Here is a 16568-nt window from a genome sequence, read left to right on the forward strand (position 1 = left end):
ATTATCCCAATGCTTTACTTAAAAGTATTGAAATGTGTAAAAACACATGTAAAAATACAGTTACAGTTAAAGTATTGGATTTACATGAATTGTATTAGCAAAAACATACTTAAAGTATCAAAAGTAAAAGGCCTACTTATTATTAAGATTGGCCCATTGCAGTGTTTATGTTAAGTATTAACAGTATCTAATTATAACTATTATTATACTGATTGGTGTGATCAATAATGATGCATTATCTTTTGTATGTTCATTTCTCATTTGCAAAGTAATTTGTAACCATAGCTGTCAAATACATGTAGTTGAGTAAAAAATATGTCTTCTGAAAGAGGTAAGGAGTTCTTTATCTTCATCAACGTCTCAACTAAAGGATTAATCATTGCCGCTCTAATTAAAAATAGTTTTAACCAGAATCCCATCTTAATTAAATATTTGTTCATACAAACATGTTGTAGTAAATAAACTAAAGCTAATCCAATAATCTGAATATTAGGTTGATTACGAAGAAGAGGAAAACTAGAAGTTCAGGTTTATTTTATTTGCTTTGTATAGTGTTTTGTGTCATCATCCCCTCTATCAGTGTCAATAATACACAAATTCATTCTGAAACAGCAGGTAAAATTAAAAAGATATGTTTTATTGTTGCAATCTGTTTCTTGCAAAATGGTCGACGAGGCTCAGCCTCTCCTGGCTGCCCTCCTGTGTGTCACTCATGCCTGAGAGGGGAACAGGCTCACTGTGCAGAGAGGTCTCGTAGTAAGGACAGACTTTTAGATGAGCAGATATTGGAGGGATGTCTGCCATATGCCACGAATCCACTGAGGAGAAGAGGTGACTGAACTCCCATACCTGGAGAGAAAAGGAAAACATGGATCACAGTTAGTATGGGATCCCCTATTATAAATGAAAATGATAGATTGGATGATTTAGTACACATATCTCACCGGTTTGGCCCTCCATTTGGCTCCTCCGTGTGAGTAGGTCTTCTTCTCCCAGCGGAGGGTGACCATCCCTCTCTCCTGCAGCAGAGAGGAGCTCACCTGCCTCATCAGCTGGGACACCAGAGCCAGCTGGGACAGGGACAGACTGTCCAGGAAACGGGCCATGTGGCACAGCACCTCGTAGGGCAGCGAGCTCAGAGAGTCCTCCCCTCCTCCTCCACGACCTCCTCTCCTCCTCTGAGCGGTGGAGGAGTCCACTGAGCTCCTGGATGCTTGGGAGTCGTCACCTACTGAAGCTACAAGTGTTGGACGCAAGTTGAAACTCCTCAGCTGCCGACTGTAGGGATGAAAATATAAAGCCCTTCATTCACTAAACCAAGTTGCACTGAGTTTCTAAACTTTATTTGTTTGTGCTAACTTTGAGATTGTGTTACTTTACTGTATTAATCATAAGGCCACCCCGCCCTGAAGCTTAACCAGCTTTATCATTTATTTGATTCTAAATGGACCATCATTTACTAAGTGAACATCATGCTGTGGAAGACTTGAAAATAGGGATTGAGACCATAAACCCATGTTTACAATGTTTACTGAGGTAATAAATGAAGTGAGAAGTAGGATCATTTTCTCATAGACATCGATATAATCAGACTTATTTTTGCAACCAGAGGAGTCGCCCCTTGCTGGCTGTTAAAATGATGCAGGTATAGGGCACTTCTGCATTGACTTGATTTTTCAGACCCGGATGTTGCCACCTGGGGTCAACCTGTTGAATGTAAGTCCAATATTCATTCTCTTTTCGCTCTGTTTTTTCCTGAGGGAACTGTCTTTATGTTCACCAACTGCGTCCGTCAGCTGTTTGGTAATGAGCCTACATAACGCTGTAACGTTTTTTGATCATATTAAACAGCACATGGTGGACCCAAGTATTTAAATCTGGACCGATGAAGGTGAAATGTGCTCACTCATAGGAGACGGTGGCTTTATGTGTGGAGGGCTGAAACCTCCTCTGGCTGTAGGTGCATCCCAGGTAGGATAGGGGGCATCTCTGCTCAAACCATCCACTCAGACTTGTCTGGATGTCACTGTGGACGTTCCTGGAATGGAGATGAGAAATCAACATTCATTACTTTAATGTTAATCTTTTTTCAATAAGAGAGAAACAAACTCCATCAAACACACCCAATGCAGTAGAATAGATACCTGAAATGTGAGGGGAACTCCCCGCGGTGGAAAGTGTGACCGCAGAGGAAGGTGAAGACACAGTTGGCTCTGGTGTTTCTGCTGTTCACCCTGTCTGACTGCAGCTGCAGGTGAAGCTTCAGCGGTCTGTCGACCATCACCTCAGCCAGGGTTGTTTTCGCTTTAAATGGTGCAGCGCGGAAAAAATGCGTCTGTGTTGCCACGTCGACGTAAAGCCCATCGTATGCATTTGACTCACTGATCTGCATAGAAATCGATTGATCACAATATTTATTAGATAATAAATGTTGTGGCTGCTACAATTAATTCAGCATCATGTTACATATACTGTCATGAATATCTGACTGACCTTGTGACCCCTGACCTCCATTTCCGCATAGCCCAGCAGGGTGGATGCTGCTTCATCACTGAAGCAGTCCTCGTCCTTGAATACAAGGTCGGATGTGTCCACACTGCGAGGCTCGCTGGGAGGCCGAGATGTGTCGTAGTGATGAGCCCGCCGACTGCTGTAGTGATAGCCGTCAGGGATCTTACAGGAAGATCATTTTACATAACAAGTCAAGAGAGTAGAGGGAACACATCTTTTGTAAATTATTATTGGGTCAGGTTGACTGCAGTATGTTTTGTTTTACGCTTATTTTAAAGCTGTGTTGGGACTCTTTAGGCTAATGGATATAAGTGCAGTTTTATCTGGACGGACCGCTTTAGTTCTTGTAGTTTGTACGTAACTTTTAAAGTTTAAATTACAGGTACAGCACGTATGCATCATCCTCAGTTCGGTACGCTCTGTGACCAAAACAATTGCTGTCAAAATAGTCTATTTTCTACTCCTCACAGGTGTGGAACAGAGGTTCTCGAGTGTGAGTTTTACCCCTCACGTTTTAGCAGTGCATCAGTTGTTGTTGCTAATGGCCGGAGCTGCAAAGCCGTGAAGCGCCGGGGAGCAACCAGGGCTTCAATGTCTCACTCAAGGGCACTTTGAAATGCAGACAGGAAGAGCCAGAGATATGGTTGATGCAAATTGAAAACAGTTCTATTTAACAGTAAATTAAATAATCACCTTGAAAGAGTGCAGGGTCTGGACTGGGATAGGCTCCAGGCTGCCATAGACAAAATCGTCTTCCCTCGGTGTACAGGCGTTGATTTTTCCGAAGGTAAGCAGCATGCTCCCGTGATGCACCACGTACATGTTGTACTCCTGCGGGGTGAGGTCCTGCCCCAGACGCTCCAGCACCCCCTCCTGCCACGGGGCCTGCCCGGTCTTATCTTCGTCTACAAGCTCAACTTCCTCACCAGGCTTTGGATTGTCTTGGTTTGCCTGAGCAACAGCACAGCCGCCTTTCTCCATGCTGAACATCATCTCACACAGGTCGTATTTCCCTTTGCTGATGCCCGAGACTTGCCCCACTCGGTTCTGTAGAGTCTCGTCGTCAACATTATTCTCTGCAAGAACAGATGTGTGAAGAGAACAGATGAGAAAGAACGCATTTATCGTTCTTTGTGTGTTTTAAATTAGACATGATATATGTTTTACCTTCGTCTGTGACAACATTGACAGACCCTCCTCCCATTGCCGTCTCCTCTTTCTTCTCGTCCTCTATTTCCTCCTCGTCTGCTTCGATCAGCTCTGGAAAGAGAGGCTTCATTTTCAGGCGGTCATAAAGGTCTGACTGATCCACGAGGGCTGTGGCAAGATCCAGAGGCTCCCCCTGCCCCTTCATTTCCTGCAGCACGGTCTCCTGCAGGGCAACGTTGCTGCATGGGTTTGTGTCATCAGTCGGCCAGCGGAGCCACTCCATGGAGCAACACACGACGCTGGCCGGACACACCTGGAGGTGAGCGGCCTGCGAGGAGCGGGGCAGATGGCGCGGGCAGCCGTACTCGGCGTTGAGGCACGGCACCCTCACGTTGGGGCAGAGCAGCAGGTGATCCTCCTCTTTACAAAGGTGGAAGAGCGCTCCACAGTGCAGGCGGCAGGGGATGAGAGCACAGCACACAGAGACCTCCACCCGAGCCCTGCAGCGCCGGCTGTAGCAGGAATCACAGTGGACATGCTGTCGCACTCTGGAGGCCCGAGAACGCTGACTCTGATTGGATGAGAAATTAAAAGAGTGGAGCTAATATTAAGATTTACAACATAGAAACACTGCATCATAAACATTGTGGATTAATTAACTTTAATTCAACAAGAACTCAATGTTGAAAGTCTGTGACTCACCATATCTATAGGACGCTGAACCAGAGGTTTTCTGATCCTGCAAGTACAACACAGAAATGACACAGATTCATAAAACCATGTAATATTAAATACTAATCACATGGGCAATGTCACTATTATTGTTAAAAACAATGCAATGTTTGCTTGTGATCCATCATCACTAGTGACATATGTCAGATTATTATCACCAGGTCAAATAAAGAGTGATTATTTCCTTACAGTTTAATTTTTTATAATCTTTTATATTTTTTTATTATTTTAGAGGCCTGACACATTGAAATCATACTATTATTCTCAAGAGTTTTAGGCAGCATTAATGTTTTTTTTGTTTGTCGAATATTATGTATCTCATGATCTCTACGTCACACAACAAACATTAATGGAAAGCGTCAACATTTTTTCAGCTTGGCTCCAAAAACTGCATTTAAATGTATTTATTCCATGTTCTTTCTAAATGAGGAGCTGATTGTAATCTAGAGGCCTATATAGTTGTTCAGGTGTGTCCTAAAGCACAGAAACTCAGACGAGCCCAAGAAGCAACTCAAAGGTTTTACTTCTACAGTTGTATTACTGTTCTAAGAAGTTTTACTGTATCGTTTGCAGTTTGAAATAACAAAAATAAAATGTTTAACACATTCACAAGGGGATCAAACCATATCCATTCAAAGCTCTTACCAAGGTGCCACCGCAGACGTGTTGCTTCCTCCTTCGTTGCCTTTGGTCCCTGTGCTGTTTCTACTGCCAAGTTAAAATTAGCCAAGAAGCACCGAGCAGGTTCAGCAGCAGCCCCCCCCCCCTTCAGTTTCTGCAGTGGATTCAATCACGGCCATCTATTCATTCCTGGGCAGAATTCATGAGCACCTGCATCGAGCAATCAGTGTATCTTCTGTTGGAATGACAGCAATGAAATATTCAATGGCAATGTTTTGATTGAATCTCCACGAGAGGACACTGTTTGGATATTAAGATTAATTTTGCTTTCTGCAGCTGGAAATCAATTGTGCACATTATGAATCAGAGGGAAGAAGGCACAAGAGATTTCATGATGTAAGTCTCTGAGGGCGCTGGTAACCCAAACCATGTTTCTGACCACCTGTGTAACATTTCTCAGTCAGTGCTCGGCTCTATTTATAACCCCCCCCCCCCCCCTCCCCCCCCTCTACACACACACACACACACACACACACACACACACACACATAAACACACACACGGTCTTTAAAGCACAAGACGGAGTACAAGGAGTACGTTTCTCTGCTTTCCCTTCGCTCAAGTCTGTACTTCTGACTCTAATGTCACACGACCCTGCTGGCAACCGGCCATTCTGTGATGACATTCAAGACTTTGACATTCATAGTTTCTTTTTTGTTTGCAGGACCTGTGGGATCTGAAGCATGGTATGGGTATATTTTGCATCTCTAAGATCTAAGATTCAGTTTTCCACTTTTATTTTCCTTCAGTTGTTATAAAGTTGTTAATTAAGATCATTGTATTTTACATTGTTGACAGTAACAACGACCGTATAATCTGTTTTGCCTCTTCATTGAAGCTATGGGATGTTTATCCAAAGTGAAATATTCAAACCCACAATCCCATGTTTATTAATGGCTGACCCATTTCCTCAAATTCCCAGAATTCTGACTAAGCAAGGAATCTCTGTTCTTCACATATTTCACAAACCGTGCATCTACTTCACACTTAGCTGATATATTGCTGGGCAGCCCGTGGAATGCTTTCTTCAAATTTCGTGCAATTTGGAAACGCGACACGTTCAATATTAATAAACTTTGAATAAACAAAGAAACGTTGCTCTGTGTAGCAGAGGGGGCGGAGTTTCAGGGCTCTGAAGTCCAGCATGTCATCTGCAGCCGGCAGACAGCGTCCCCTTGACCGCAGTTCCCCTTGACTGCTGAATATAGCCTGCTAATGGCACATGGATGCTGGCTAACTTTACAACCTCACTTGTCTTTACTTCTCTGGAGTCAACAAGCAGAAAGCCTACGGGAACAGCACCTCGCTGTGGTGTACATCTATGCCAGACTAATTTAGAACACTAATAACGTTGCGCTGATCAAATAATTCTGCTAAACTGGGCCCGTCCACCTGTGTGACCTTTGGCTTGTTCTAAATATTACATATGATTGTGATGTGTGAACAGTCTGCCAGTAACATGTGTAACATGTGACATGTGTAAAAGATACAAAGCGGAGGCCGGGCTGGTTTCAAGGCCCCCTCATATCGGCTCTCACGTCTCCGGAAACAAGACAATTTATTGGGATTCTACTTTTAAGACTTAAAGTGTTTACTTTCTGGCATTACAGTGTTTAAACTGTTCAAGGTGGAGCATTCAATTTTAATACGTTGCTGTAAAGTTGAATGAATGATAATGCAACATATTTTAATTATTATATTTTAGTAGTGTCTGAATCTACGTCGAACCAGTAACATTTTTCTGAAGGAGAAATGTAGCACTACAATGTTTTTTCCATTAAAGTAGAAGTACACAGTAAGTAGTATACAGTTACATATTTTAGCTGCTTTGGGGGGATTTGTTATTATTTATTTATTTTATTAAATACAATTCATATTTAGTTATTTTGGGGTATAATTAGTTAGCATAGTAACATTCAATATGTGTGTATCTAAACATCAGAATCAAATATATATGTGTTTATTCCGCAGTTGCTCATCTTGTCTAACAATAAAGTCGGCCCAGAGTGTATTTCACTGGTGTTTCTGAACATGACAACGCCGCTACTTGTGTGATGTATTGTGATGCAACTACTGTATGTCATGACATGTGTATTGCTAAGGAACTAAGGAAGCAGTGTTGAGTGTGACAGTGTTTTAATTAGCTTTCAGGCAGCAACACCACAGGACATGCAGTCAGCCCGTTCTGAAGAGGCACAAAAGGGCGCTAGTAGACATCAAAGCCCCGTGCTGCTTTTTAAATCAAATTAAAGATGATTTAGTGACTTTTTGTTTTGCTTCTGATAACCAATCTGTTACATCATCTTCCTTTCTTCCTCCCTAAATCCAATCAGAGTCAGCGTTCTCGGGCCTCCAGAGTGCGACAGCATGTCCACTGTGATTCCTGCTACAGCCGGCGCTGCAGGGCTCGGGTGGAGGTCTCTGTGTGCTGTGCTCTCATCCCCTGCCGCCTGCACTGTGGAGCGCTCTTCCACCTTTGTAAAGAGGAGGATCACCTGCTGCTCTGCCCCAACGTGAGGGTGCCGTGCCTCAACGCCGAGTACGGCTGCCCGCTCCACCTGACCCGCTCCTCGCAGGCCGCTCACCTCCAGGTGTGTCCGGCCAGCGTCGTGTGTTGCTCCATGGAGTGGAACCGATGGCCGGCCAACGACGCCCATTCTTATCCAAACACAGAGCTGCATAAAAACCTGCTCAGGGGAAGAGAGCAGGGAAGATGTCTGGACTTGGCCATGGCCCTGAAAGACCAGGACCTCCTGTTTCACTCCATGAAGATGAGAGAACTGTTCCCAGAGCTGACCCAGAGTGTGGAGAAGGACGAGAAAGAAAAGAGGGAAGAGAGGAGGAAGGAGAAGCAGAAGAAAGAGGCAGCAGAAAAGGCAGCTGTGAAGGAGGCCAGTGATCACACTTGGGAGACTTTTAACTTGCAAACCCCTGATGAAAAAGAAGAAGAGGATGAAGATGAGGTTGACGTTGAATATGAGCAGGAGCTAACCCAGGAAGAGAGAGAGGCTATTGCCAGGGACACAGAAGTTAATGCTGATGTGTTGGAAAACTACAACACCTGGGAGCGCATGTTCAGTATGGAGATAGGTGGCTGCAGGAACGCTGGAGAGGCAGCAATGGCCATCAGAGACCAGGGGCTTTCTAAAGGAGGAGGAGAAGCATCAGATAGCGGTATGGATGCCTCTGCATCAAACACCTGCCGACAGGGGAGCAGTGCATGCTTTGCTTCCTCCACATCCTCCTCTTGTCTCGCTGAAAGACTGAAAATAAGGGAATTTGTGTACGGAAGTGTGGAGCCGATGAAGATCATCACTGTGCGTACCTTTACAACCCCGAGCAGCTTCGCTGCCAGGCAGAGCCGCATCCGCAACCCTAGTTTCTACAAGAGGGAGCATCGAGCTGTGGATACGAGCGACCTGGGGGTGATGCTAGAGGAGATGCCAGTGTGGGAGGAAGTTCAGGTGAGAGAGATTCATCCTCCTTAAGATCTTTTAAATCCATTGCACCTGATTAATGTTATGATACAATGTCCTCGTGTTGGTCATTTTTGGTTGCTTAGGGCAGGGGTTCTTAACCTTTTTGACCTCGGGGCCCAACTTTTCAACTACAAACCAAAAGCGTTGCGAATATTCGGAGGTTTCATCACCACTTTCGTCTTCATATTTTTGTTTTAAATACTTGTCCATAACTTTCGCTACAGGGTAGCGGCTGGCTGAGTGTCTTCTTCTGCCTGTTGGAGCTAACTGACGCATTACCGCCACCAAGTGGTGGGAAGCTATATTGTAACTGAGCGTCTCTTGGATAACAGTAATATCTCTGGTGTCTTCAATTGATAACTTTTGCGGTGCCGCGACCCACAGGTGCAAAACTGAAAGTTGTTTGCGGCCCTCGAGGTGGTGCTCGCGGCCCAATCAGGGGCCGCAGCCCATGGTTATGAATCACTGGCTTACGGGAAGCGGAAAGAAGCAGTGAACCAAATATATAATTTATTATAAAAACACATCATTTGATTCTGAGCTGATAAAAGAACAGTTTAGAGCTTTTTCACTGGAAAAAAGCTGCCTGTCATGTCCAAAATCAACACCGTGAGAGTGAACCGAAACATAAAGTCTTAAGATGTAAACAAAGTTTAAGAAGACGCTAAAATGCAGAGCAGAGTAATAATTCTCTGTTGCCACATCACTATGATTGACACTGATTAAACGTGCCTCATATCCCGGTGCACCACAAGCTGTTTGTGAGGGTGTTGAGATACTAAGACAACTTATTCATCATTTCACATGCAACAAAGAGATGCTGCTTATTTTCTGACAAACAGCGAAACACATTTTTAATGTGATTAATCTCTTATTCAAAGAACTAATCATATGTATCAATTATGGAAATATCAATTAGTTTATTTAAAATAGTACACCCTACTTTCCATTTGTTTTAAGAGAAAACACCCAGACAGTAAATGACTTGCTCAGAGGTATTCGGTGCTATAATGTGTAACTCTTAGCTCTGATGGTTTTTGATGTGTTTCTCAGGCTTCTCTGCTGTGCTCCCTGGAGAAGGAGCAAAGGGGTCACCTCATTGCAGAGAGCAAATGCACGGATGCTTTGTTACAAGATGAAGGCACACAGACCTACAACTTCTTGTCTGCTCCTTTCCGGAGAGAAACGTCGCTGGCTGACCTGACCGCTGCAAAACCGTTGGAGTTGCACCTACAGCTGCAGGTGGAGAGCGTCACCAGCCGGCACCACAAGGCCAGCTCGGCCTTCACCTTCCTCTGTGGACACACCTTCCAGCGCAGAGAATATGGCAAACATTATAAGTGGGTTTTCATATTGTTAAAAAAAAATCGAATTATCCTTTGAAGCCAATTATTGCCTGCATGGGGGATAACGAATTATCTCAAAGTCCACACATATTTAGTTTCTTCACAGTTTAAAAAAGGTGCTTTGTGTAAGGTTTGATGTTAACTGGTTTTATTGAGACAAAGCAACACACACAATCACAATTCATTTCCTAATAATAAATTCTCTCAAATGCAGGAACGTCCACAGTGACATCCAGATGGGCGTGAACGGGTGGTTCGAGCAGAGGTGCCCCCTGGCGTACCTGGGATGCACCTACAGCCAGACGAGGCTGCAGCCCTCCACTCATGAAGCCACCGTCTCCTACAAGTAAGATGAAACAGTGTATCTTTATTATTGTGTCGTACTTATTCACTTTTTTTGGGAAGGTAGCCTAAATTGACTAATTTTAAACTGGAATGATGAGGTGCTTGTGTTCAATGTCCTTAAAGGTGTTCCTGTTTTGAGTGAAACGTGTAACACGGAAAGTAGAAACTGCAGAGCTCTTCAAGATGATATATGCTCTATTTTAAATAACTGACTAGCACCAATATCTAGTAATATCTAAGTATTTGGAATGAAAGGGAGTAACAGTTTACCAACTTTTGTACATTTGTACATTTTGGAAATGTACAAAACAATGTTAACCCTTACTGGAAAGATATAAAAACCCAAATGAGACTCATTTACATTAAAAATAATGATCTTTGAAATAATAGTGAATAAAATGACCTCTAGTGAAATTAGCAGAACAATTAATGCTATAGCTTGAAAACACCACGCTAACCTGAATGGGCTATGTTTTAAAAACATTACCACACAACTCAATTCTTCTCATCCCTATTACCACTATTTCACGATAGATACTCAGCTCAACTCAAAAACCTAGAAACTAGCTACTCAACTAGACTCAACACCTCACACACATTCCTTAAATTAGAAAATTGCAATTCCTGGTACAAATTACAGTTGGTTGTCAGTCCTGGTGAAATTGTCTGTGGTCCTGGTGATGAAACCAGTCGGCAGATCAGGTTATTGAATGAAATCTTCTTCAGAAAGCACACCAGCGGCCCTTTGCGGTGTCAGAGGACCCACAGCTTCCCCGGTCACTGTGGTGTTTGTCTGACATTGAATCAGCACCGGGTCCAAGCTCACGCTCAAATAATTTACTGATCCACTAGTCGCTCAAGCATGCTGCCCCACAATGTCCTTTAATATTGTTAAACTAATCTACTAGTTATATTTTTCTTTTCTTAATTAAGCTAACTTTTTTTAATTGCCTCACTGAATTATTTCCAGTCCACTTCCTTGGGAACTGACTTGTTTGAATCTCTTATCTTTACACAGGGACTACACTTTCTTCTAGTGTCGTCATTACTTCTCTGTTATTGCTCACTAAGTTCCCCTGCAGATAAATCACAGTCACGCAGGGCAGTAAAAATCTAATGAACCTTCAAAGACCTCAGTTTCAACTTTTCTTTCAGCGAGGACCTTGGCTGCTTTAGCCTGCATCCCACCATTCATGTTTCCTTAAGCGAAGCTTCCCAGCCATCCGGGAGCTCAGTGGACTCCTCCACCGCTCAGAGGAGGAGAGGAGGTCGTGGAGGAGGAGGGGAGGACTCTCTGAGCTCGCTGCCCTACGAGGTGCTGTGCCACATGGCCCGTTTCCTGGACAGTCTGTCCCTGTCCCAGCTGGCTCTGGTGTCCCAGCTGATGAGGCAGGTGAGCTCCTCTCTGCTGCAGGAGAGAGGGATGGTCACCCTCCGCTGGGAGAAGAAGACCTACTCACACGGAGGAGCCAAATGGAGGGTGAAGCACACGGTGAGATAAGAACCAGTGTGTCTGTCAGGGTCATTTAGGATATTTACCGACACTGAATTTAAACATTATAATCTTCATGACGTTTGGATTTATTGCAGGACTGTTGGATTTGACTGCATTAGTTTGAGTTATGTGTACCTAATGAAGTGGAAACTGATTAAAATAAGTAATTAAAACTAGTTCCTCAGTGAGCTAAATTAGTTAAATTCTGCTTACAATTGATCCAAAATCTAATGATCTCACCTAACTAATAATAATAATGAACTACCTTTTACTTTTGATATTCAAGCACATCTGAAAATACTGTAGCCATTTTACATTAGTAATAAACACGAGTACTTCCTCTGTAGAGACCTCAAGTTTTATAACAGCTAAATATTTAAAATAAAATTAATACATACTGTCCTTCACTGCCTTGACTAACATTTAATATTTAATTGAATCCAATTCCAACCCTATTTTAGGAGGATATTGAGTGTAAATGAAAATATAGGACTGAATATTCAGATCTCTCTTGCCATTCTCTTCTCTCTGACTTCAGGTTTGGCAGTTCAGCACTTTGTTCTCTCCTGTGGACGATTGGTGCTTCCAAAACGTCCCGTCCATGTCGGAGCACCTGAAGGTGTGTCCCTGCTATGAGAGAGAGTCCCGGACGGAGAAGATTCACCTGCCGCACGTCGGAGGAGAAACGGCCCAGACCAAGACAAGCTGTGAAGGTCCCACTCTTACCGCGTTCCAGAAGAAGAGGATCGTGATGTAGTGTTTGCTGCTTTGATCTGTTTCTATAACACGTGCAGTTAGTTGCATGTTGCCTCATTTAAAAATGAAGGAGAAAAATAAGAAAAACCTGTGTGATCTAAATACTTTAGAGAATTAAGAACAAATCAGGACCATCGACACATTTGAAATGCTGTCCCTGATTGTCATTGTAGACACTGAATATAACTCTTTGGAATAACACAACATGAATAAATACTTGAGCGGTTGTACGTAGCCGAACAGCTGAAATGAACCATAACCATATTAATTAATCCGTGTTGCAGATAAAATGCACAAAGACAATGAAATGCAAATTATTTCATAGATAAACGTAGTTTAGGCAGAATGTTGCCGTTGTGTGATTCTTCTATTTTTAAGACATTTTCTAAATTGTGTTTCACCTTTACTTCACTGACATGAGAAGTTACAAGCAAACACTATAAATTACAGTGGTCCTCAGTTCCTTGAACAACTGCTCAGCTTGGAGTACATTTTGAGATCGGGCTTCTCTAGCGGCCGTTGCTGGTGTTGTGTGTGCTAGGGAGGACGTCTGCCCGGAGCAGTCTGTAAAACAACACCACGTTCATGATGGAGATGAGACTCAGGCCGACTGTCCCCATCGTCAGGGCGTAGCGAGGTACACGTTCAGTGTGAGCTGCCAGCCAGCGGGTCATCCAAGCCAGCGTGCAGACACGAAACACCAATAACCTGCAGGCCGAGGAATAAAATCTGTGAGAAACTCTGCAAATATCTTTTTGTTACCAATATGACATCACTAATTGCTTTTTAGAGGTGCTTAAAGGCAGATTTTGTTATTGTTGGACAGTTCATATTGAACTGATAGATATAATATCCACCTTCTATAAATCTTGAGGATTATTCCTTTAAACCTTTTCACGATAGCAGTTTATTAGGAAAGACTTAATCTAACATTCATTTAAATGCTCTGTATATCAGCATATGACAGGCCATCCATTTAACCTGATTTCTAAGATTCTTCACACGCTCACATATGAACACTTTCTGGTCCAAAAGGTAGTTTTGCTGTTGTGAAACCTCCAGAGGAGAATCACAGCGCCACGTACGTTCCCAGGCTGAGCGCGCTGGTCACGCTGTAGGTCACAGAGGGTCGAGGAGGGGCTTTGACGTCCGTCCCGGGCATGTTCCTCCGCCCTGACAGCAGGAGGAGCTGCCTGATGTGAAGGAAAACTGAGTTGATCTCAACCAGCAAAGACACCACAGCGTAGCCCACATAGAGGCGGGACGTCACAGACAAACTGAAGCAGGAAAGCACCTGAGAGAGGAATCAGAGGTTAACACACACACACACACACAAGCAGAAGCATGCAGCACAACTCAATTCACACTCACTAAAGAAATCACACGTTAAAATGAATGAAAAGGAGATCATTGATAATTAACATCCCATACACTAAAAACCCTACTGTGGTAGCACTTTATAAGGTTTAGAGTATTACATAATACATATATTAATGTCAATAATCAATCCATCATTATACATCCTTAAAAAAAGTTAGAAGGACAAGTTGCAAAAAGTCAATTGGTTTTCCTCTGTAATTGAAAATATTGTGACATGGTAAATATTTTAAAGACGGTTGAAGGAGGATATATACGGAAAGGTATTGTTCAAATCTGGCAAACATAACGCCTATATATATATATATATATATATATCTTATGAGAACTCAACAGAAGGAGACCTTGAACTATGAGTACATGTTATACTACCTCTCTGGTTAAATCAGCAACTTAAAAGAGCCACACATTGAGACTCATTAGCTCAGCTATCAGCCAACACACAGTCTTCTATTTTATTATCTTGTGACCTCAAGTCTCTGAGCGGTTTTCCTGCTGCAGGTGAATCAGGTTGTGTGCAATTTCCTGCACTGACCTCATCATTACAACACAAAGATATATGTAAAGCATGGACAAAAGTCGACCGCACAAATACTTTGTACGCAGATAATATATTACACCCAGGTGGTATCTTAGTTTTCTGTTTATCCTTCTTCATATTTAACTATATGTGTAATCAATTCATTTTATCACTAGATTATCTGAACTTGGGAGCAATGGATAAGGAGAAGGGTGTGAGCTGTACCGGTGTGTTGTATCGTCTCCATCTTTCCACGGTCAAGCTTTCTAAAATGTATCCGAATATAGATCCTCTGTGTAATAGTCGTTGGGTATTTCCTGCCTTCTTCGGGTACATATTCTGTCACAAAATTGGACCTTAATATTTTATACTTTGTTTGAAATCACACGTGGTAAAACCTGACCGTGAAGAGCAGAATCAGCAAACTACTATAGGTAGTATTTTATATACAATAATGTGCATGTATGAGCTCAGCAGACTTCATCTTAAGAAATCACATATAAATAGACAAAAACACAAGCATCCAGGGGGACACTAAAAACTGATGAATTTGATTGTGTGTTATTTAATTGCAGTGTGTGGAGCTCTCTCAGCCACTATGCTAAACACATGTAAAACACACACACACACACACACACACACACACACACACACACACAGAAGGTGTAACGTTTATTACCAAAGAGTGGTGGAGGAGCACCTCCCGGGAGCGTTTGAATGACTGGTTCAAAGCCACGTCCAAGAAGTCATGGATAAAATAACCTAGAGGAGGAAGTACATGAATGATGTAGCACATGTGCATTGATACACAAAACATCGTTCACTGTTGATTACGGCTTGTTCAGCCCTTTTATTAAATCTTGCAGAAAGGACATTTTGATGGGTGACATTTTTTTCATTTCCCCACTTTTCTTTTTTATTGTCAGTAAACTGGTGCGTTCAGTATCTGATTTCCAAGTGAGGTAAATTAACTTTTACTCGATTAAATCCAGGAACAGATTGTTGCATGACTTGGACGTCGCTGTTGTTGTGAATTCAAACTGTACATTAAGTTTTCACGCAGTTGATTTATTTCAAGCCTGACGGCTGCTGATGTGTAAGCTGGTGCATGTGTTGTGAGCGAGGTCGTCACCTGTAGACACAGCTACAAGACTGTGGGAGAGCAAGGACTGAGAGGAGATCAGGTCCTCCACCATGTGAGGCTGAATGTAGAAACTGCACGGTGAGCGAGAGGAAGAGAAACCAGAGATATTAAAACAGATGATAGCCCGAGCCCTGATCACTGTGTCTCTACTCACCATACGACGGCCCACGCTCCTGTCAGCGAGCTGTGAGCTAATGAAGTGCTGATATTCCTCCACTTCCAGGATTTATTGCGTGCCAGTTCTGGTGTTGGAAGGAATCGGATGACGGTGTTCAGCAGTTTGAAACAGCACGCAGAGCCTCCAACAACCAGGAGTGTTGACTTTAAATCCATCACTCTATTTTTACCAGAGAACCTTCACTTTAAAGCTCACGTGCTCCTTCCTCTGACCAGGGCACATTTCAGGTCAGATACACTTTGAGGAATGAGAGAAACTAACTGCTGAAGTCTCTTCAACACAACCATTGCCCTTTAACATAAACCCTCACCTGAACTGACAAACTGATTACTGACAACAGGTTAAAGGTCACAGCGACATGATAACACGACACTATGGTACGATTCCGCTCCTTACAGTTTCATCATTATTCTGCTTTGTAATCTCATTTTATTAATCATTTCTATCATATGTATTGAATGTGTTATAACTGTTCATCTACACGTGACATCTAATGCACGTCTGTCATTCGAGGAGAGGGATCCTCCTCTGTTGCTCTCCTCAAGGTTTCTTCCTTTTTTTTCTCCCCTTTTCAAGTTTTTTGGGGAAGTTTTTCCTGAACCGAGGATGTCTTATATGTACAGATTGTAAAGCCCTCTGAGGCAAATTTGTCATTTTGTGATTTACAAAATGAATTGAATTGAATAAATGAATATTAAAAATAAAATGTCCATCATTGAAAATTGCTGAATTGCACTGTTCCTAATTGATTGTATTGGGTTAATTGGACTTATTTCACCATCAACTGCTATAAGGATAATAAAGAGATTCTGATCATCAGAAGTTTTCCAATTCAACATTGTCTCTATTTTCCCC

At 42.7% G+C, this 16568-nt stretch overlaps 3 protein-coding genes across 3 annotated transcripts; 1 reads left to right on the plus strand and 2 right to left on the minus strand.

Annotated features, from left to right (window-relative positions):
• Positions 1–636: 636 nt before the first annotated feature.
• LOC117742849 (F-box only protein 40-like) lies at positions 637–5685 on the minus strand. The gene is made up of 9 exons (XM_034550498.1): positions 5651–5685; positions 4363–4399; positions 3679–4231; positions 3205–3587; positions 2494–2673; positions 2145–2386; positions 1907–2038; positions 945–1278; positions 637–849 (listed from the first exon to the last, which is right to left on the minus strand). The coding sequence occupies exons 1-9, from the start codon at positions 5683–5685 to the stop codon at positions 637–639; spliced, it is 2109 nt and encodes a 702-aa protein (XP_034406389.1).
• A 1715-nt stretch (positions 5686–7400) lies between these two features.
• Positions 7401–12495, plus strand: LOC117742792 (F-box only protein 40-like; the record flags this gene model as incomplete). Its single annotated transcript, XM_034550428.1, has 5 exons — positions 7401–8537; positions 9606–9892; positions 10113–10244; positions 11399–11735; positions 12277–12495. Coding segments are annotated over 5 exons (2112 nt in total), but the record flags the coding sequence as incomplete, so codon positions are not given.
• Positions 12496–13003: 508 nt separating this feature from the next.
• LOC117742850 (TLC domain-containing protein 2-like) lies at positions 13004–15868 on the minus strand. Its single transcript, XM_034550499.1, has 5 exons — positions 15690–15868; positions 15524–15606; positions 15071–15153; positions 13580–13788; positions 13004–13202 (listed from the first exon to the last, which is right to left on the minus strand). The coding sequence occupies exons 1-5, from the start codon at positions 15866–15868 to the stop codon at positions 13004–13006; spliced, it is 753 nt and encodes a 250-aa protein (XP_034406390.1).
• Positions 15869–16568: the final 700 nt, after the last annotated feature.

The sequence above is a fragment of the Cyclopterus lumpus genome, chromosome 14 (assembly GCF_009769545.1).
Source record: "Cyclopterus lumpus isolate fCycLum1 chromosome 14, fCycLum1.pri, whole genome shotgun sequence".
Classification (NCBI taxonomy): domain Eukaryota; kingdom Metazoa; phylum Chordata; class Actinopteri; order Perciformes; family Cyclopteridae; genus Cyclopterus; species Cyclopterus lumpus.

Excerpts from the sequence above, each read along its gene's own strand:
- LOC117742849 (XM_034550498.1), bottom strand. The coding sequence starts at position 5,685 with ATGGCCGGTTGCCAGCAGGGTCGTGTGACATTAGA. Across the intron at positions 3,588-3,678 it reads CAATGTTGTCACAGACGAAG|AGAATAATGTTGACGACGAG; the intron begins GTAAAACATATA and ends CTGTTCTTGCAG. Across the intron at positions 2,674-3,204 it reads AGACCCTGCACTCTTTCAAG|ATCCCTGACGGCTATCACTA; the intron begins GTGATTATTTAA and ends TCTTCCTGTAAG.
- LOC117742850 (XM_034550499.1), bottom strand. The coding sequence starts at position 15,868 with ATGGATTTAAAGTCAACACTCCTGGTTGTTGGAGGCTCTGCGTGCTGT. Across the intron at positions 15,154-15,523 it reads TCTTGTAGCTGTGTCTACAG|GTTATTTTATCCATGACTTC; the intron begins GTGACGACCTCG and ends TTCCTCCTCTAG. Across the intron at positions 13,789-15,070 it reads TGCTCCTCCACCACTCTTTG|GTGCTTTCCTGCTTCAGTTT; the intron begins GTAATAAACGTT and ends TTCCTCTCTCAG.